A 22,497-nucleotide genomic window follows, 5' to 3' on the forward strand; every position below is an offset into this window, starting at 1 on the left:
TGCTGGTCAGACTAGCACTAGACCCTTTGTAAATGTGATGTGTTAGTTGAATTTAAATCGGGTTGCTCTCTGCCTGCTCCCTACTACCTGGTGCCAAAGATCAGGCGTCTCGCAGCTGTTCTTCTGTTGCTCTGGATGACTGTTGTCTTTGCACGTACACTGGAGACGTATGAAATTTATATTGTTCTAAGGAAAAGAAAACAGGGCGGGGTTTGAAAACATGTTTGCATTATGTAACTGTAGCACAGACCTTCCAGTTTGACAGAAATACCTCAGCAGTGTGTTAAGCTGAATGTCTTGAAATGCTCATGCTGGCTGGCTTTTTCCCTTTCCCCCCTCTCTGCGCGCTCTCTCCCTTTCTCTGCCTCATGCACGCACACACACGCGCGCTCTCTCTCTCTCTGTCTTTCTCCCTCTCTCTCAAAGGCAGGAAATACTTTTCAGGCAATCTGGGCCTGGTTGTTGAGGCCCCTTTTACAAAACATCAGTCTGAATTTAGTAGACAGAAGTCACTGGGAAAAGCTTGACAGGCTCATGCTTAGCTAAGGCTCCCTCCAGCTGCAGAGGGTGTTTTTGTTAGAATCACACATTGAGCAAAACTGCTTAGAATAGAGCAATGATCTCAGTAGCGAAATCTGAACTTTTATGCTAGCAGGAGCTAACTGGGACTGTGCTCTTTTGTTTGTTGGGGTTTTGCTCCTTTTTTAAAATTTTGTATTTTTATTTTTGCTTTTTTACCAAAGACTTCAGGGAGTTCATGTCCGAGCTCCACATTTTCTTCATCTAGGTATGGCTGTCTTGGAATCTTCCTATACTTTAAAATAGCACAAAATACAAACATTTAGAAAATAATAATAGAAAGAAAAGAAAAAACAGCAGAGAAACAAGCAGCATCCAGCACTGGAGCTTTCAGCGTTCAGGATCTCAGCACTAAAATTAGAGGTAAATAAATAATAATCGTTACAAATGTACATTTAGTTGTAGGCTCTGTGCCAATTCTTTTTATCAAAATGTGCCAGATCTATAACAAAATCTTGTGCGTTTTACTTAATCTTTTAAAAGTATGCTTGATACGCTGAACTTTGTTTATTTTCATTCATATAAATAGAGCTGCATCGTCTTGCTTGCGTATTTTTAATAGACATTAAATAGGAAAGCTAGAAGTGTGAATGATATCTTTTTTCACCTCATTTGCCAACAGGGAGGGCGTTTAGGGCTATGTTTTGTGTCCCCCTCTCCTCCCCCACCTTCCCTCGCCTCCCCTCCCCTCCCCTCCCGCAGTAATGAAGTTGAGAAGAGTTCTAGGTAGATATATATCTGTTACACCTCTGCGGGTCTTGGTCTCTAGCTTTTTCTTAGTCCTAGATGAAGTTTGTGGCATAACTGACAATACGGTCTTAAATATGTACACTCTAAATGTGTAATTTCAAGGTAACCTTCTTGGTGTTTGCTAAAGTAGGTTATTTTTAGTAACCTTTAATTAGATAAGCAGTTTGGGGTGTGCTGCGCTAGCATTTAGATGAGGGAAAGCAAGATTCACTGAACGTCAGCTGACTGCATAACTTTTGGTGAACATGTATGAATTTACTCAGTCTTCTTTAACCTTCCTTAACCTAGTTAACATTTAAGTATTAAAAGTTATTACAAGAATCTGCTGCTGAAGTGTTTAGGGGAAAATTCGGGATAGCACTTTTATTGTGTGAATAGAGCTGTGGCTATTTTATGTAAGGTAGTGTTTTAATTATGAAATTGTTACAGACATCAAGCATTTTTCAGGGCAGTTCTTTGTCATTCTGAAAATCTAAGGGACAGCTATTACAGCTATTATTTATAAGAAATGTAAGAGGTTCTTTCTTGCTTCTGTGCATTATTAAGACTCCATATAGTTATTGGCTAGTTTGATAACAAAACAGAAATCATCTGTTTGCATACATTGGAGAGAATTTCATGAATTTTTAATTGCATTTTTACTGAATATTGTTTCAAAGCAGTTGGTGAGTAATTAAATTATTTTGTGGTCTGAAAAGAAGGGAAGGTCCGATATCTCTTCTGCATTAGATTGAGAATGTGTGCTTTACGGCCCAACCCATTTGGACAGAAGAAAGCTGTTCATGATGGTCAGAAGCTCTGGACTGTGAAGAGCATGGGTCTGAAGATAATAGAGAACAGCTGGCAGGCAGCAAGTTATTCCTGGGAATATCCTGGGGTGAATTTTAGAGTAGTAGTCACTGTTGCTTATGCACAGCCTTCTGCAGTTCTTTGCCCTGGGCTGGGAGAGCTGTGGTAGGTAGGTGGTGGGACTAAGAAGTTCAGAAAGGAATCTGACCGGCTGAGTCTGTGTCACTCCCAAGAAATTTGTGTTGGAACTTCGATGTCCCAAGGGATTTGGCATTAGTGCCTTTTAATGCATTCTATTTCCATACTTGCCCCTACAAGTCTGCATATATGTACTGAATATTAGCCAGGACTCTAGATAAACAGGATAAAATATCAAATGATAAAAATAACTGTACACATCAAGGGGTACCTTCTGCAGTATCTTCTTCCGGGTTTTAAAGGGTATAATGACCTCGTTTGACTTCACTTGCAAATAAAGGTATCTGACACCTGAGACAGTTGAACTATAAGGTAGACAACAGAATAAAACCCAGAGAATATTTTCCATAAGAAAATGTAAAACAGATACCCTACTTTTTCATTTAGAAGGTTTATTGAAAAGTTCTGGAGACAAATCACTATTATTCCTGGTTCTACTTATTCTAAATTCTGTGTTACACTATGCTATTTTCTTATATATTGTTGTTAAAAAAAAAAAAGTGTCTAAAAAACCTCTGGATATTACATTATATATAGCAATAATGAACATGGGATACATAGGATACAATCTCACACTGAGCATCTAAAGTTTTTGACGTACTCTTCCTTCAGAAATGTTAATATTCTTAACTTGAAACACACATACAGACAAAATAGTTATAGATGACTCCTTTGAACAATTAAGCACATGAATTAACATCTGCAGACTTGAAGAAAACTAATGCAAGTGACCACATTCTTATAACAGAAATGATTCAAAGAGCTCTGCTTTGCTATAAACTTATATCCCTGCAAATTCTTTTGAACCAAGGTTCCTGTTGAACTCCAAGTTAAATTCTATAATCAGTGCATGTGAACAAAATTAGTTGTGATATTTGGGTCTAATCCATGAAGATCATTGTGATTGACAAATTTTAATTCCTTCCAAAAGAAAATGAAAAACATAATTAGTTTGGTAGACAATTTTTGAATAGGCAAGACTTAAAGTAATTTTTGTGAACTGCTGAGCTTAAAATCTGTTTTTAAGTCATACTTTAATGTGGTGGGAAAAATAGAACGAATATCCATTTTGCCTTTTTCATCTAACTTTTTGATTGTTATGCTGAATTTTCTAACATAATTTTCTGTTGTACTTAAAATGAAATTTGTTGCTGAAAAGTATCATCTTCAATATAAAGCTTCCCTGAGGAGGGCAGTAGCAGAAGCAGGAAGAGAACTTAGGAACATTTTTCTCTTTTCTCAGATAGGAGATATATTTTAGAACATTTGCCTTTTTTCTTTTAGTCATCTGGTTCCATTTTCTGTTGTTTGTTTGTCTGGAGAAAAAAAAATATTTTTTTTTAATGTCAGTGTTCTGTTCTTTTACAAAAGAAAAAGGGAAAAGACAAAAATGGAATAAGAGCAATTGAAATAGCATAGCCAGAAGAGCTAGATCTTGATCTCCTTCCTAATATCAGGTAGATTGGAAGGAACTTCTGGAGGTCTCTGGTCCTACTCCTCACTCAAAGGAGAGTCAACTACATCAGGTTGCCTTGTCCACTTGAGTTTTGAATATCTCCAAAGATGATAAGTGTGAATACTTATGAAGGACTTTAAACTTCTCTGTATATACAGGTATATAAAGGTATGCACATTTTTGTGTGTGTGTGCATTTATATATATGTGTGTACATGTATACTTGCATGTATGTATATATAAAATTCATGTCCCAAAACAAGTGTATATAAAATTTTCATGTGCAAACCCTATGTAAAATAGGATTGCCTATATGATTTTATTTTGGAAAAAATTACCAATATTGAATTTGAATATGTTATTAGGCTGCTGACTGCATTTCAAAATTTTCTTCTATTTCATCATTTACCATTGGTATTTATGAATGCTTTTAGAAATGGCTTATTTTAAGAGCAGTTTTTGGTGGAGAATTTCAAATCCATTATTATCATAATTTCTTGTTTCTCATGAAAGTCTCTTATGTTGAAATTACAAATGTGTGGAGTTTTATCTGCCGTATTGTACATCAGCCACTGAACACAAATCTGCCTTAATCTCTATGTATCTACATTAAAACTGATTTAACATACAATCGATTCTTTACTTCTAGTCTTCACTTTCCTGTAGGCTGTCCTTTCTCTTACTCTGAGTTGTGATATTTCCTGTTTGCTATTTTATTTTATTATGTCTTGTGTCAAATTCCAGTAAGATTAGGTTGAATGCTGTTGAACTTCAGGAAAGTTTGTAAACAACTTCTGTTACTTCTAAATATCTGATTCTTCTCCCACCCTCTAGGTCTCTATCAGCTGTAGGCTTTCCAGGGTAGGTACTATGTCTTATCAGTGAGAGTATTGTAGTCTGTTGTACTAGACCTCATCAGCTGCAAGTACTATTTAATGCACATCTGCATAAATAAATCTTCCAAGTTGAACATCGCTGTATTTGTGTAAAGTTTGCATCAGGATCCAAAGTTTCATTTGGATAAGGGGGAGTTGGTGTCAAGATTCAAAAAGATAATGTCATTATAATGGGAAGTGCTGAAAATCTATAGCAGTAGGGAAGATCACTACAGAGTGTTACTTTGCTTAGGGGGAGCTAAGTAAAAATGGAATAGGCAAGATGAACCAGTAAGAAAGTTGCCTAGCCAAAGCCCTTGGTATTATATTGGTACAGCTGTATAACTGCAGCTTATTAAAGAGCATCCAACAACCTCAAGTTTGTTTGGCGATTTTTGTTGGGACCATCACAAAATTTGAAGTTGTTTTCTTCTCCTGTTCTGAATTTTCTTCTGCAGGACAGAGATGGAAGGCAGCTTTACAGGCATGGGAGACTTACTTTGGATTCTCTGATTCAGTCTGGAGCATTGAAGCCTCCACTTCTGAGCAGCTCTGAAAGGCTCGACACACTGAAAGTTGTAGTGTTAGATTCATTACACTTTTTTTTCCCTCCTGCAGGTAAATGGCAAATATCCCTTTCCATTTTGCTTGATTGGACATCATCAGATAATACTGTTTTATCAGAGAGGTAGAAACTATCAATAATGTACTAAAATAAGAAGAATTTCCTGAAAAGATGGTCTCAGAGTTGCACCCCCCATGATAGAAGCTGCGCTTGGAGGGCTCCATGTACAAAGAGAAGTCCACCAAATCCAATTCAGTTAAATATTTGTGTGCAGGAGATGTCAGTGCCTTCCTGGCAACTTCCAAACCTGGAATCAGTTTCAGCTCATTTGGGTATGTAACTAAAGATTTTTGAAAAGGTTTTACATGTCATGTGAGGGTTGGTAGGTGATAAAGGAAATAGATCCAAATTAATCTTCAAACTGGGGGAGGATGTCTGTGTGAGTTCAAGATTAATCTGTAGTAATGTACTTGGAAGAAGTAACTTACAGGGCTGAGTTTGTCTTCCCAGGCAGGCTATGGGTGCTGAATAGGGGAGTATCAGCATCCAAGTGGGAGACAAGCTAATGTTTGGAGTTGAGGTCTCTCTGGAAAATCATTTTCAATGTTTTATTTATGAAGGATAAGTATAATAGTGACAAAAATACTTGGTAGTCCTTTGCACAGCCATGATGAAAACATGCTAGTGGTCCAGCTGAGTATGAGAGGGCATTTACTCTGAGTGTGACAGAGCACTGGCACAGGTTGACCAGAGAGGTTGTGGAGTCTCCTTCTCTGGAGATATTCAAAACCCACCTGGATGCCATGCTGTGCAATGTGCTCTAGGTAATCCTGCTTGGCAGGGGCGTTGAACTAGATGATCTTCAGAGGTCCCTTCCAACCTCAGCCATTCTGTGATTCTGTTATTCTATTCAGTAAGGGCAATGGTTTCTAACAGTCATTGTCTATAGTGTCTTGGGATTCATAGGCTGTAACAAGCACTACCAACTCTTCTTTATATGGAAGCACTCTATTAGAACCTTAAATTTAAAAGGCAACAGGAATACAATCTGGTTAATGTAGTGTTTTCCAAAGGACCTCCTGTAGCTAGAAAATTATTTATTTTTTTTTCACGAGAGCTGGCTAGAAAATGGCATTTCTTCCACCCAAAAAAAAAAATAGTGGGGGTGGGTGGGAAAAAATTGTCCTAATTCAGGACCAGAAAAATAGCCACAGCTTTCTGGTTTGACATGTCCTATGAGATGGCTATATTTACTTCCTGTCTTTTTTTTTTTTTTACTGTCTTGTCTTGTCAATTTGCTTCTCGCCAAGAGAAGCATGAATGGAGGTGTTAAATAATCTGCCAATGATGTGGTTTTTTTTCTGCTCTCCAAGGGTGGATAGCAGAAAGAATTTGGCGAGACGATTGGTAGGGCAGACATGAAAGCACAAAAACAAGATTTTCTTATAGGAGACCTCACTTCTGAAAATGGAATTTTTATGTTAAAACCTTATTTTTTCTAGTGGACAGTTTTAAATTTGATGGCTGTTTTCACTCTGAAATAAGGTGATGGGGAACATTCAATTATCATTAATAGTTAATAAGAATTTAATGCTGATCATTAAATATATTGAAATATATTAAAACAGCATTAATATGAATTAGAATAATTACACAATAAATACTTAAAATATTCTTTCATTTTTGTCTTGACTTTTCATCAATGTCAAATAGCACAAAACTACAAATTTGGGTATTTTTAATTGCTGTTTAGATTGGTTTTGATTTGATAATTAAATTGGGTGTAAATAATATAGATCTTAAGTAAGCATGGATAACTGTGGATCAGCTTGGATCCTGTCATTTCCCCTTTCTCATCCTTGAGGAAGAGGCTCAGTGCTGGAAATGTACCAAATACAAATGCAACCAAGCTAAACCCCAGTGTAATCACATGTTGGCTGCAAGTAAAAGCCCTCTTTGTATGACAATGAGCACTGGTAATGCAGCTCCTTTTTGTGGAGCAACAAAAAGAAAAGTAACTCAACACTGTTTTGTTTTTTAACAGTAAATAAAGGCATCTGACAAATTTTGGGTTCATATCTTAGGGTTCATATCTTAAGAACCAATAATATTTGCACTAAACAAATGAGACTTCAGATGTGTCTGAATGAACAACTTGCCAACCTCCTGATGTAATTTAAGGCATCTACTATAATGAGTTCTTATAATACTGCTGGATAGTACTACAATATTCTGTAATATGTTAAATGACATTTACGGAATGGATTTAATCAGACTTAAAAGTATTATATGTTTTCATAGACATTAAACTGTAATGAGTATATCTGACATGTCAGAATCTGTAAAGGACAACAGAAATTAATTTGTTAAAAGGATAATGAAACTGATCACTACTGGAGAGAGGAAATCCTTATCAAGTCACAAATGTACAGGTACATCACTTGATTAAATTTTTTTGTGTGTTTTTATTTCAATTAGAAATCGTGAACGTTTTGCAGTGTATAACTTATATTTACTATTCATTTTAACTTCTATTTCCTTATGTGGCAAAGCAAAAAAATAAATCTGGTTTGATACTTCTGCTTGCTATTTCTACTTTGATCTTCTGCAAATTCCTGCAGCGTGGGCATGGTGAATATTCTCCATTATACTGTTGATGTCTTATGTGGCTCTGAATTACCTCTTTCCCAGGCAGGAAATCTTAAGTCTGTTTCATGGCCCCTCAAACAGAAGCTATACCATACTTTTCATCCTCTTTATTGCTTTTTGCTACACCTTTTCCTGCTCTATTTCTCTCTGAGATGAAAACATCATTTTGTAACTTTATGCTCAGTCTCTGTTTTTCCTACTGTGCTACATACTTTCTAATTTTGACTAAACTTTGTGATTCCATTCCAGATTATCAGCCACAGCCTTTCTTAGATCTTTTATTCGGATTGGTAGCAGATAACATAGAGGTTATTATTATGCATTTATAGTTGGAGTTATTTTTTCCTATCTGCATTCTGTTGTATTTATTGACAGGAAATTTCATACACCACTTCATTTCCTAACTGTTCACTGTTGGGTCCCTCTGTAGTTCTTCTGTCAATTTTCTGAATAAACGCTGCTGTGTCACTAACAAACTTTGCCATTTCACTTCTTTTCTCCTTCTGAATAAACTAAACAGCACAAGTTGTAATATTGAAAATTACAAATCTATTGATTATTTCCCTTTGTTTTTTTTAAAAAAATAAATCTAATATTCTTTTTTCTTTTTTTTTTTTATTTTTAATTTTCACTCTTCATTAGATTTTTCAGCTAATTTTGTGTACAGAGATCAGACTTGTAAGTATATAGTTCAGGACCAAGTTGATTTGATTTGACTTGGTTTTGAAACCAGCTTTTGGCACACTCCTGCATTGCTCCCAGCACCTCAAAGCTGTTTGCTGGGCAACTCTTCCTGTTCCTCCAACTTTCTCGTTTTGAGGAGATACAATCCATGAGGCTTAGTAAGAAGATGGAAATGTCTGGGCCAGAAGTCCCTCTGCTTCTCCTCCTTCTTCATGATCAGTGAAAAGAGTGCAAGAGTCTTTCTTGCCCCCCAAAGGCTCTACTTCTCACACCTGAGCCCTGGTCAGGATCTCCTCTACCTCTGCTCACGTAAAACTCATCTCCGACTACAAACACGCTTTCCATTAGCTTAAAAGCATATCCGTCTTGCAGTTCCCCAGTTTTTCCCCCCTCTGGCTTGCAATCATCATAACTGTCCCCTTCCAATTCCCATGTGCGTAGTGGGTAACTATCAGAGTTATGCGACATTTTTTGTTCTTTTTTTTTTTTAAGTTTACAAGTGATTTCTTATTTGAGTATTGTTACGCAGCTCAACCATTTTGTTCCTGATCTCTTTGTTTTCTTGTCCTGAAAACTCTTCTGACTGATGTTTCAACCCAAGTCAGTTCCTCAGACTTATCTCTGTGGGTTGTTAGCTTTTGATCTGAGGGTTGTGATCTGTTGACTTTTTTTTCCTACTTGATTTATAGCTGGCCGGCAATTGGTGGTGCATTGAAACAGTCTATTTTTAAAACCCTATATTATGTGCTGGTAGGAATTATTGCATATTGCACTTAGATCATACCTCTGTAATAAATGGCAATACTAAAGCCACACTGTCCACTGCAGGGCATCTATCTGGTGCATATTAAAGGCACAATTCAATATCATTCTAATATTAGTCTTTGAGAGAGTTGTGTGATTTTTTTAGTATTGCATGTTATTTTTTTTCAAGTATTTTGTCACAAAGTGAGGAACAAGAATAATTCAAGAAAATACTTGTTTCATATGCTAGAATGTTTTGGTTTGTTTTGTAAAATAAAATGGCTGTATGTTGCGCATAACTGTTATTCATTCTCTCTTCAACTGTTATGGGACATGAGTATCACTAAAAACTTAGCCAATGGCTTGTAGTAATCCAAAATAATGCAATGTATCCTTCAGTTCTTATGCACCTACCATTGTATTATAGCTACATCAGAAAATCCCTGTCTGTCCGGCTTTGTATGCAAAAGTATTAAGAATACTAAGTCACTGAAACTTTTCCATTTGGATAATTCTTGTCAAGACAAACTTAGCAGAATTCATATCAGTTATCTCACAGGTGACAGCAACTTCTTTAGGGTTTGTGAGATAGGCTATGGTCCTAAATGTTATATATGCAACATAGCTGCTAATGTTAATTTTTCAGCATAAAAATACATTGACAAAGAAAATGTAAGGAAAAAGGTAGATTAGAATTTTTATTTTTGACACTTTCACTTTCAATAGTTTTTGTTTTGAAAAAACAGAGGCAGAAGGGGAAAGTTTTAGGTGGGCACTGTCTAATAAGCTATATTTTCTCTATACTTATATTGCATTAATTATTGAGTCCTTTAAAAATAATATGCAGTGTACCAGAGTCAGTTTTAATATTCTTGTTTACCTTGGTATAGGTAAGTCTTCTTCAGCTTTTATATATATATATATATATATATATAATCAAGTATGCATCACATACTTTCTGGAAAAAAAAGCTGTTAAAATAGCCATAGCCTTTTACTATTATTTACTTTCAATAATTTTAATTTTTGCAGCTACATGATTATCTTCTACATTTAAAAGAAAATAAGGGAATTGCATCAGGTATTCACTAGACGGATACCCTGCAACAAATATTCCTTATATTTATATTCCAGGAAGTCAGTTTAGAATGATCTACACAAATACACCACAAAGCCTGTTTATTTAGCAACTGCAGACAAGGTGAGCCCCCGCTTCAGTGAAATCCAATGAGTGGTATGTATCCAGGAAATAAGAGAGGGAAGGACTGTAAATTCTAAAACAGAAGATATGTTAAAATAACTAGCTGAGCGAAGACCTAGAGGGTTATGTTTTATCTCAAATTATTTGTAAACAACATTCTGTCTCAGAGCTTGGTATGGAGTTACTGAAAGAGCTGAATGTAAGCCAGACCAGGAAGATGTGAGATGAGTTTATAGGAAACAGACCCTGTTCACTCAGACTTCCTTAAACAAAGTTTGCTGACCGGGGTCACAGACCAACAAAGATAAAATAATGATAACCAAATAAATATTTCTGCTTGATCTCAGTTGCTTACATGTGCCTGCTACGTAAAAAATTTAATGAAACAGCCTTTCATCTCAGTGTAAGTTTTTAAGCCAACACTTAGCCTTACTCTTTTGCAACAAAGATTTGCATCATGTGCAGATAACTAGCAAAAACTGAATTTCACTTGGTGTGGTAGGGGTTGTACTGCCAGGGATGCATTCAGGGTGTCCCCCTGCATGGTGATGGCTCACTGTGCCTGCCTTGCCGTAGCTGGCCTGTCCTGTGCCACTGTGGGGTGGCGGTTGCTGAGGGGCTCCACACTTCTTCCCTCACCACTTTCTCCACCATGGAAAAAAAAAAAAAACAGGGTGGGCTCCTGTCTTGTGTCCTGGGAGGCTGAGGAGGACCAGAGAGGGACCAGAGAGTCCTGGCTGTGTGTCCCAGCCTCCCCTGTGTGGAATATCATGAGATAAAGAGAGGAGACTTCTCTGTCCCAATTTCAAAAGCCTCCTTGAAACAGTTTAATTTGAGCTGCTGCAGAAAAATCATAAGAAACCTTCTTAAAGGAAAATATTAGACAATCTACTTATAGGATAGCCTACCAGTTCATCTCATACAGGTTTTTACTCCGTGCTTTGTCTATTGCAAAGTAACTATAAGTTCCATGAGACTTTATGCAAAGCTTCCAAAACTGAACGCACAGAATGTTGTCCTGCTTTTCGTTTCCGTTACGATTTACATTGAACAGAAAGGGGCTGCACATCAATAAAAAGGTAGGCAACAATAACAGGAAAAAAAGTAGGAACCCTTTCTTCTGCAAAGAGGCAGCACTCTTTTCTCTCTGGCAGAGAAAGGAGCACAGTCATGAATCTTGTTCAGAGGTCTGGAGCGGTGGACCTTCCCAAGCACAGCTTATGTGAGTGCAAAGGAAATAAGTTACCCTCGTGTGGAGGTGGAAAAGAGAGAAAAGCTTATTGTTGACCCATAACTATTGCACAATTGTAGCAGGGAAAGAATTTCTAAGCTGAATTGTAGCAGATAATGCAGCCTTTGGGGAGTGGAGGAGGGAGCTGAAGGGAAGTGAGCTTCCATCAAACTGGGGGCTCTCCACGTGCCAAGGGAATGAGGGGGCTCTGGTGACTCGGAGCTGCCCAGATAGCAGGCGTGTGTAAGGTAATTTTTTCATACTCGGCATTAACATAAGCTGATATTTTTAGAGAACAATGAAAGTGCCCTTGTCATATATTTATTTGTCTTGCATTTCAGGCAAGGAATTGGGTATTCTCCTTTTTAATCATTTTTTTTTTTCTGCAGTCTACTAGGCACCCAAAACTAGTGATAGCACAAGTAAAACAGAAAGGTTCCTCAAGTAAAATTTATTTGTTTTTCATCCCCCATGAAATATAACTCTCTACATCCAAAAAATGAAAAACAGTAAGGGATCTGTTCTCCTCTTTCTGTACACGTGTAACTCCATTTAACAGCAGCAAGATTAACACACGCCCTTTAACTCTCTGAATGCCTGCATGCTGCACACCACAAGCAGCCTAAATCTGAAGGAGGTGGATGCATGAATGCCATTAGGAAGTTGCCTTTTTTAACTTCTCACACTAGTCTTTTTTCTTGATATATATGTATTTTTGTCAGAAATTCCCATGTGTGGCTGTAGCAACTCGCTGTAGCAACTTTTTTTTTTATATAACTTTTTTTAAGGGAGTTGGAGCTTAAGCAGAGCTTCTAGTAGGGGCGGAAGACAGAGGGAAGCTGCAAATGAATTGCACCCAGGTGCGACTCTTAGCAGTGCTAATGGAGGACGGCAGAAACCATAGAGCACCTTTTAGTAAACTTTAGTAAACCTTCAGAGGTCAAAACAAAGCACTGTTGTCAAACCAATTAAATTGTTTCTGGAGAGCTTTATGGTCACTCAGAGAAAGGTGCAAGAGAAGTTAAATTTTAATTATGGATCTGTAGTAATTTTGGACCATGCACAGTTAAATAGTAGGAAAATATAAATATGAAGTCAGAATAAGAGTGCAAATGCACTGCAAATTTATGCAGTAATCTGACTTTACACATCAATATTTAAGCTTGCTCTCATATTCAACCAGGAAAGAAAAGAGAAACTTAAAGCTGAATTAACTTCTTACTACCAAATTTTGCCTCTGAAAGCAGATCATTTTTTTTGGCCTGGCTGCGTGTGTTACTTTCCGTTTTCCTCTGCCTCCCACACGCTAATGACTTGTGCATGGAATTCTCTTACCCTATGAATATATTTTCTTTTTAAGCACAGTCTCCACAGAGGTGGAAAATGTGAATGTGAAACAAAACTTGCCATCCTCAGAGAAGGTTAAAAATCTAAGAGTGTGTACAACTCAGTCCTAAAAGTCACTCTGTCAAGACATAATTTACAGAGGTTTGGTTGCACAGGCATAATTCTGCATTTCCTTGAAGATGAATACTTTTATACATTCGGGCGTGTGATTTGTCAACACAGCTTTGTAGCCTGGTGGGCAATCAGAATTTGTCTTAGTGGACTGAAATGACCCAGAACAAACTTAGTACTTAATCTTCTTTATTGCTGAAATCAATAAGCAGATCCGAGTGCTGACAGTTCTTATGTAGGGAGTGTAAAGTAGAAGCACCTGCTCCTTGAACCTCTGATATTTTATGGGCCGGAAGTTCTGCTTTGTTATTTGACAAAGAACATCTTATAATGCATAAATTAATATGAGGTCTTTTCTTTGTGTTAATTTGAACAAGCAATGTGACAAGATTAATGTATCTCAAATGTTATCATCTGGAAGTCAATGAAAAATACCTGTACAGTTGGGTGGGGACAGTGGGCTGTGGCAGACCCTGACAGTCCAGGTGAGATGCATGGTTGTGGCTGACCATGCTGGCTTACAAGTTACTGTTCTGGAGACCCCCATCCTAAATAAGGGTTTAATCCCTTCCTTACATTAGTAGATCCTGAATATATTCACCAAGGTTGTCTTTGGTTTGGTTTGGTTTTAGTTTTTCCTTTTTTTTTTTTTTTCCTCTGGGTTTTATGATGTTTTTGAGGTAAGGAATATGCTCAAACCTTAAATTAGTTTTCCTAGAGTTGTATTTTTTTCTATCACACAACAACTACTACTTCCTGCAGTTTCATGTAACATTTGTAACTATAACTTGTCCTGAAGAGAATGAAATGATCATTAAAATGAGAGCCTCTGAATGGCAAAAATTCTGGCCCAAAGCTACTCATAAGTGGAGTGGTTATTAACTTTGGTAAGATTTAGAATAACCCTCAAGTTTTGCCCTTTTTCTTTGTGAAACTGCCAAAGTACTTCTCCGGAGGGGTATCCCTGAATGAAGAAGAAATACAAAGTAACTGTGTGTGCAAAGCAATCATAAGACATAATGCAATTTATATCCATGGAAATTAATATCTTATGACAGACGTAGTGAAGAGAGTCGTCAGAATTTGGCTCTTGAGCTACTTGCATATCCATGTGCCTATTTATAACATTTTTGTTTACTTGATAATGGAGAATAATCAGAAAAAAGCTCTACTGAATTATGAGTACTGTCAAGTCTTGTATGAAAAGTATTAAAACTTTAAACAAAACGGTCTTCTAAATTCCTGTCCTTCTGGTCCCACAGACTTATCTTGCTTTTACACTTTTGTTTAAACTGTTCTTTCCCTCTTTTTCTTTTTCTTTTTAAATTTGGAGTTGATTCAATAACCTAGTCTTTTTTTCTTTTTCCTTATTTATTTTTTCATTTCTTGCAGATGTTAAAACAATGAAACCCTCTCTCCTTCTGGAGCAGCGCACAGCAGCCATGACATCTCCTTTGGTCCTCCATGGAAGGTACGCTGTAGCCTGCTGCTGAACTGTTATGACATGTCTCTAGCAATCAGAAAGAAAAGCTGGGAAGAGCATGTGACCCAGTGGATGGGATTGGCTTTGGAGTCTGTGGAGTATAATACAGCATGTCGTCACGGACTCGTAGCTGATAACTTGCAGACAAGTATGGAAAAAGATGAGGTTTTGAGTGTGGACCGGAAAGAAAAATGCGCTTCGTTTCCAGAATGCTGTCACAGTGGAGAGCCGATTGGCTTCCCTGCAAAGCAGCTTGGAAATGTTTCAAAGGAGGTGGATGAAAATGATAACCATGAAGATGAGGAGCATTTTCTGGAGGCCAGCACAGAAACTCTAGTCCATGTGTCTGATGACGATGATGACTATTCGACACTCAACCTGGATAGTGTTAACTACCACATCACTGCTGTTGGAAGGGAACCAGAAGCTGAAGAAAAGAATTTAAATGGAGCAGGCTCCTTGGCACAGATGGTACCAATGATGGAGGGTAACAAGGAAACTGAAGCATCTGGTATAATTGGGGATATTAGTAAGAAACCTGGTTGTGACATAGTTCCTAAAGAGGAGATGGAAGAAGACACTTGTGGCAGTATTGGAAAAAGCCTGGAGCTTTGTAATTATGAAGGCTTAAATGAAGTAGTAAGTGTAGAGAAAGAAAATCTTTCTAATTCTCCAAATGTGAAAGAAATTATTATGCCTGGGAAACAGCTGCTTCATACTGCTGTAATTGCACAACAGCGCAGGAAATCTGATGCTTTTAAAGATGGGCTTGGAAAGTCTGAGTGTAATGTGGTAGAAAGTGGGATTTCTTCTGATTCATGCACCAGCAGTGATAGACAACCATGTTCATCAGTGGAATCCAGCGACTGCCTTATGCAATCTTCTCCTTGCTCTCACATCGCAGCAGTGGAAAATGGTCTGGATGAAAGTGGTTTCACAGAACCTCAAGCGGCCCCTGAAAACAAATGCCTTTCAAATGTCAGTTCAGCAGAAGATATTCAGTGTTTACATTTAAGGAATCATTTGACCACACAAGAATATTCAGACAGTCAAGTGAAACTGCGCAAAAGAAAGGTAGGATGCTTGTAAACTGCAGAGGTTGTTTCCAATGTTTTCCCCCAGTTTCTTACAAACATGATTCTGTGACTTACTGATTGGAAATAAAATGTATTTTTCAGCCTTTTTTTTTTTTATTGTCAGATTTTTCTTCAAATAGTTTTGAGAAAAATGTGGCTACAGGTTTGAGTTTCAGAAACTTTTAAGGTTTGAGAATGGTTGAGCTGTGAATTTGGAAATTCCTTTATGTTCACTTCATTGTGTTTATATATATATTTATATGTTGCTCAGGGCTAAATGGATCAGCATCTTCAGTGGGTTTGGGTTTATTGTTATTATTTCGGTTGCTATCAAGTATCATTAGCTGTTTTAGGAAAGAGATTGTGCCTAGAGGTTTGGAAATCTTATTCAAAAAGAACAGGGGAAAAAGTGGAACAAAAGTGCAAGAGGAAAAAAGGACATGGAAAAATTTTACAGTAGTTCTTCAGTTTTCAGGTCAGCCCTATGAACAAAAACAACTATTTCTGAGTTTGAAACAATGTAATTTTAAAGCAACCTGAGAGTTACCCTTTCTACACAAAGTAAGGAAGAGTATCATTCCAAAACTTTTAATGGCCAGATTCCCCAGCAATAAAGCTCCCTTGGCTTTCATGGAAGGAGTTTTGCTGGCTGTGGCACTACAGGATTCATCCTGAAGTCTGGCTTTCCGAGCTATCCTGCTAATTCTTCCTAATAACCAGTGTCTAATTGTTTACTCCTCCTTGCCTTTTTTTCATTTGACATAATCCATTTTTTGTCTGTTTTTTATAAATCTGTTCTCTGTTAATTCTGGTGTTGTTTGTTGGTTCTGTTTTTCTTTTTTCTTTTTTTTTTTAATCAGTTGTAGCGCCTCAGTAGTTGTTTCACTGAACCACAAATCCTAGAGCACAAACTCATATGTTCTAAAGTACTGTATGCCAACACAGCATCCTGAGTAGCTGGTCCTTGCTCCCTTGCATAATCCCTTTACTAAAGTTAACAGTAAAGTGATATGGTTGGAAACTGTTTGTGACTTTTGCAAAAGGTTTCAGAAGCTCTTAAAGCCTGTCTTCCCTTAGTAGTTCATGCAATCACAGTTAATGTGCCAACTGTTTGACTGACCTTGCAGTAGCTATGACTCCGAGTTACAACTAAAAAAACAGGATTAACCACATGATTAGCAGTACCAGAAATGCTAAACACCCATCTGTAGGTAAAATTTCAATTTTTATTTTTTTAATTAATAGATATTGTATTGGAAAACTAATTGATTATGATAACCATAGTCTCAACTGCTTTTTCTGCATCTCCTTTTTTACTAAGCATAGTTGCTTATATTGATACAAACATGTCATATTGTTAGCAAGATTAATTTTTATAGTGTAGTTTCAAAACCTCATTCAAAAATACAGATTCAGTTTCTTTTTGTTATGTACAATCACTGCGCAGTGACTCTGCCCACATTAGCTTTCAGTGTAATATATACTTTGACTAGCTTTGATAATGCTGGTTCCTATGTATCTTCTTATTTCTTGTTTTGAGGTCGTGCACTCATATTTTAAATGTAAGCTCAGAATTATATTTGAGAATATATTTGTGCTTTGTGTTTGTGTCATTAAATACTTAAATAGACAAAATATATAGGTTCCAGGGAGACTGTAACAATGAGAAAAACTAAGAGAGCAAGTGAGCATAGAAAGAAGCAAAAAAAAAAAAACCAAAGTTGCTTCAGTGAAGGTTGAGAGTTACATGGCTGTAGCAACTGCGAAGCCATGTTTGTAGTCAAGGGGGACAAATTCGGAAGGAGCAGATCTGAAGGAGTCACTTCGTAATGCTTTGGTTTAAAGAACTCAACCAACAACTGCTTGGCAAAAGGGGAGAGAGATCTGTTGCATCTGGTATTATTTATCTCTAAGTTTGCAGGACACTTCTACAAACAATGTTCCTGCTTGTGGGATTTTATCACTTATATTTAATCATTCACTTTTACAAAAGGCTGTCTGTGTTGGTTATAATCTGTAATGAAAAATGTGCCTATGTTTACAAACTTTCCCTGAAAGCCACTTTTATAACTTTAACAAAACATTAAAAAAACAACAGACTTGAAACTGAATCCATCCATAAATGTCAAGTATTTGCTTTGCAGTGACGGGAAGACCTAAGGAATTGGGAATGGTATATAAAACCTTTTCTCTCAAGGTCAGCAGTTCACACAGTGCAGTCAAGGCCTAAAACACACCACTGTCTGATTAATGCTCAGTGTCAATTATAGTTGCACATAAATATGTGCTCGTAGAGGTCAGAATACTGGAAGAGGCAAATGGAGATGAATTGCTAAAGGTATCGGGGCACCCACACCTCAAGGTGGCACCCTGGGGGACCACAGAAAAGTGCTGAACTCAGGTACTTTGATGACAGCTAAGATCTTAGGACCTCTGAGTCAACATCACTTTGCTCTTGCTGGTACTAAATTCTTCTGAAAACCTGTTCCTCGTTAACATATTTTAAACTGCTTTTAATTGTGGCAACAGTGCATGACCTCTCCTCTTATCTTGTGATCTGCTGCCTTCAGACTGAAGCTGAGGTGAGACAGTGTGAATCTGTTGTGCTTGCTCTGCAGATGAATGTAGGTTTGGGGGCTTAAGGGCTTAAGTTTAGCAACTTTGACCAACACTAGCTCCATTTCAGTAAATTGGTTTAGTCATGATGGATGTACTGACACTGCGGATGCTTTTTGCAGTCAGGTCCAGCTGTTACAGCATTCTTTGCTTCTTCAAGTCACCAGGGTTCAGATAGTTGAGGCACAGTGCTGTCTTCTCCTTTGCTTTCTGAGAAAGACTTCATAAGCTTCAGAAGTAGGAAGAGCCTGAATTTAATTGTGATAAATTAATGATGATAAGTCTAAATGAAAAATCCCACAGTAATCAAACTTTCCTTTTTTTGTGTGTGTATGTGTTGACTAAAAGTCAATTCTGTTTATCTATAACATAAAGCTGATGGTTATTAATGACACACAGTAGCAAAAGCATAAATGGATTTATTAAATGTGGTTACACCAACTAGTCCCTACTGCATGCTGTCCCGGATTATATAAATTTTAGATTTAAAGCAATGACAATCGTACATTCTGATTTTCCAGAGATTTGAATAATCTTTGGAACAAATGAGCTCTAACGTTTTTAGCTCAGGGGAATACCGATAGCTCACATGTATGTTCATGTGTATAGTGCAATGGAGGTTTTAGAGAACAACTTTATGCAAAACCAGAAAGTATTGATTATTTATTCTCAAGGGCATACCACCAAAAGGAGAAAGTTTAATTACTATAGGTTGATTGTAAAATGGGAAAAAAATAGCTATTACCCTGTAAAGAGCTTTGCAAATTTTTGCTTGTGCTCTGTTTTACACTTTCTCCAAGCTGCTCGTTTCATCAAGATTAGGGATAGGAAGCAAAATCTTTGGTGGGGACTACTGAGTAGGTGCACAAGTGCACCAGAACTGTAAAATGTTAGCTAAAATAGTTTTTCAACACAAAATAGCAAGTGGGTTAAGGCACACAGTTAAGAACCTCTCCTCTGAAGAGGTGCACACAATTAAGAACAGTTTACTGAAAATCTGTAATTCATTGCAATAATTTAATACTTTTCAGTCTGCCATATTTTGTGTTCTAGACTGTAATGATATAAGAAAATATAAATTTGCTGCTTTGAAAGCAGCCTTTTCCTCAGGCATCTCAAACCAATGTTCTTTTGCAGTGCTTAATAATGTTGTTATTTTCATAAACCTGTGGAAGAAACAGAGAAAGACAGTATTTTTTGAGAACTCCATAGAAAGAGCTTTCAAGTAAATCTTCTAAAAATAGGCTCTCTAGGACTTCTAAGTCATGTTTAAGATAGTTCAGATAAACTTTGGATCAGAGGATGAACTTTTGGTTGCTTATCTAAATTAAGTATTATTTCTGAAACTTTTGGGGTTCTCTTCTAATGTGAAACTTCTGTTTTACTATGGAGATACTTGAGCATCTTTATCACTCAAGTGGTAAAGAGTAGTAATAAATTTTTGTAAGATTAATGGTGATAAAGTGCTGGCTGAACTTTACTGCACATAGTGCAGTGAAATTAGAAATCAATATGTAATTGATTTCAGGAAATGTTATGGATGTATTGTGCCTGATTTGAAAGTTATGTCAGCTCTATTCCTTCAAAGAAAAGATATAGCCTGGGATATTCCTTCAGGGAGAGCTAATTCGGTTATCAAAATAACTGGAGTATATTTGATTTTTTGTTAGTTTCTCTTCACATGTAATCTCAGACTGGATTAAGTTCATGAAGAGATTTTGGTTATGTGACGCTGAAAAAAAAAATAAAGTAACCAATCTTTTCAGTGCATGAATCCCACATTACTCTTTTATGGGACTTCTACATTTAGTGTTATCTACTCATAACTCTTTCTGGTGGCCACCTTAGAAGCTTTCCAATTTCAAATAGTTTATATTATCTCTAAGTCAGTCTGAAAAGACTGGAGAGTATAACAATTAGGGCTATTCCCTAATGCTCACTATTATTGTTACTATTTTAAGCCACGTATCTAGATTAAATGCTATGTGTTCTGCAAAGGACACAGCCAGTATCAGTCGGTGTCAACAAGATGCAAATTAATTTAAAGAAAAGATAATAAGGATGGCAGTAAATGAAGAAAGAAACCCAGGTAGAAAGGTAGAAACCCATTTCTGTATAGCTGTGCCTCTTCCCCACACTAAAACTTTTGTGGTTCTTAAAGTTAGATTTATCGTTTTCTGTACTGATGCAATAAAGGTTGTTCCATTATTTCATCATTTACTGTTATATTAACATTAACAAAAAAAATGCTTAGCTAAATTCAGTCCTTTCCATCCATATTTGCTACTTGAGTATTAGTCTTTGTCCATGAGATGTGAAGGATGATTCTTTCGTTATAATCTGTAATATATTCTGTATTACAAGGTTAAAACTATGCTATTTATGGAGAGTTAGAAAGTTAGTTTCTTCCACAAGCTTCTGCTTGTATCACCCTGCAAAATGACTTCAGAGGAAGCTTCCATAACCTTGCCTGCTGGCTTCATCATCCCAGTAAGGTACCTGGGGGAGAGGTGGTAGGAATGCTTCCAAAAAATTCATAAAAGAGGTACCTATTTTACTTCAATGATTTCCTTACAAACCTTTTCACTGCTGTCTCTACTATTCATAGCACATGATCCTTTTCCATTGAGTAGTCAGTTGTCAGCACTAGATTTTTCTTGAAAAAATAATGTGAACCTGTTTTGAACAATTGTATCCAACATTTTTAGATCTATTTCTTATTTTATTGCCATAAAAATACCAGCCATTAGGTTTCCAGACCTGTCACAAGTATGTCTTTCTGGTGTCTTAATCCCCACTTACCATGATCCTGTCTTTGTTTACTGGTATAATTTAATTTAAAAAATAAAAAACTATATTATTAATAATAAGCTGAATTAATTTAAGTTGATTTAAATTTCCATTTTCATACCAGTCTTCAATTTCTTTTTTTTTAATTTAGCATAGCTCTTAGTGTATTTCTGTATAGAAACTGGTTTAGTAGGGATCCCAGACTAAATTATTAGTACATAGGTAATAATGGCAGATGTGGACTGGTTCGGCATACACCCTTGCTAGGGTTGCATTGTAGCAGTAACTCAGGTCAGCCTAGGAAAGACATGCACAGATGATAAAAGTACAAATATAAATGAAAGGAGTATGCAGGAACACAATTAAAAATGAGAATATGACTTATATGCTATAGCCTGATTTGGCCATAGGGAATTGAATTTACCTTATCATGAGATTTAGTCTGCAAATGTGGTTCAGCTAGAGCAAGATGACAGCTGTAAAGGTTAGTGATTTTCAAAGTCAATTATTTTTATTTACATCTTTACAAAAAAAAAGTGATGTATAAATGCATTCATTTTTCACAGTTTTTCTCAGTATGTATTTTTTTAATAATTCTCTTGCAAATATTCTAGTGGAGCAATCCAACATGCAGAACATGATCTCCTACATTCTCCAGTTATTATGATAATTAGAAATTCTGAAAATTTGGATAACAATGGCCATAAGAGACCAAGGCTCTGCAGGTTAAATCCAGACATTAAAAAAGCATTAATGTATGTCAATGGAACTGCTGTGTTTTTTGGATGTGTTTAAGTGCCTTGCTGAACTTGGGTGTTGTAGTAATTTGTAACCTTAGAGACCACAGAAGCTAGTAACTGTAGAAGCAGCTATCGCAGCAAAATTACTTTCAAGTTATTGTTCTTTAACTATATTTCCTGTATAATTCAGATATGCAGTTATGCCAGAATAGATTTGTTTTCATACATGGAGATGAATAATATCATCTTGGCATCTAGCGAATGTTTTTTTCTGAGTTTTGTGAAGGACAGTGGGAAATACAAATTGTGGAAATCTGGTATCTCTGTTCACAAAATGGTCATTCAAACAATGGAAATCTTTTTTTTTTTCATGTAAAGAATCTAAATTTGCTATTGTTCCACTTCCACATCTCTTTTCATTTTCAGACCTACTTTTTAAAAGTTTTAGGAAAGTATATATATATGTTTTTCCAAAGCTATAACGTTAATATGAGTGCTATCAAAAACTGATGAGAGATCTGAAGCCACAAGAGCTTTTGAAAGGCTAGTTGTAAGCCACATGTCTCAGAGCTACAGTCTGTAGTATTAGTACAGTGGGCAACTGAAATCAACAGT

General features: G+C 36.6%; 1 protein-coding gene across 6 annotated transcripts in view; it reads left to right on the forward strand.

Annotated features, from left to right (window-relative positions):
* The window catches only part of DLC1 (DLC1 Rho GTPase activating protein), a 281,618-nt gene that overhangs the window by 55,527 nt on the left and 203,594 nt on the right, over nucleotides 1-22,497 (forward strand). For 5 of the 6 annotated variants that reach the window (XM_083836132.1, XM_083836136.1, XM_083836135.1 and 2 more), the window contains one exon: nucleotides 14,570-15,734. In XM_083836132.1, the coding sequence (XP_083692258.1) occupies nucleotides 14,682-15,734 (1,053 nt within the window). In that variant the 5' untranslated portion in view covers nucleotides 14,570-14,681. Of the gene's footprint in view, nucleotides 1-199; nucleotides 943-14,569; nucleotides 15,735-22,497 lie in introns of those variants that run through there. The other variant, XM_083836133.1, reaches the window with a different exon arrangement.

This window comes from Anser anser (genome assembly GCF_964211835.1).
Source record: "Anser anser genome assembly, chromosome: 4".
Lineage (NCBI taxonomy): Eukaryota > Metazoa > Chordata > Aves > Anseriformes > Anatidae > Anser > Anser anser.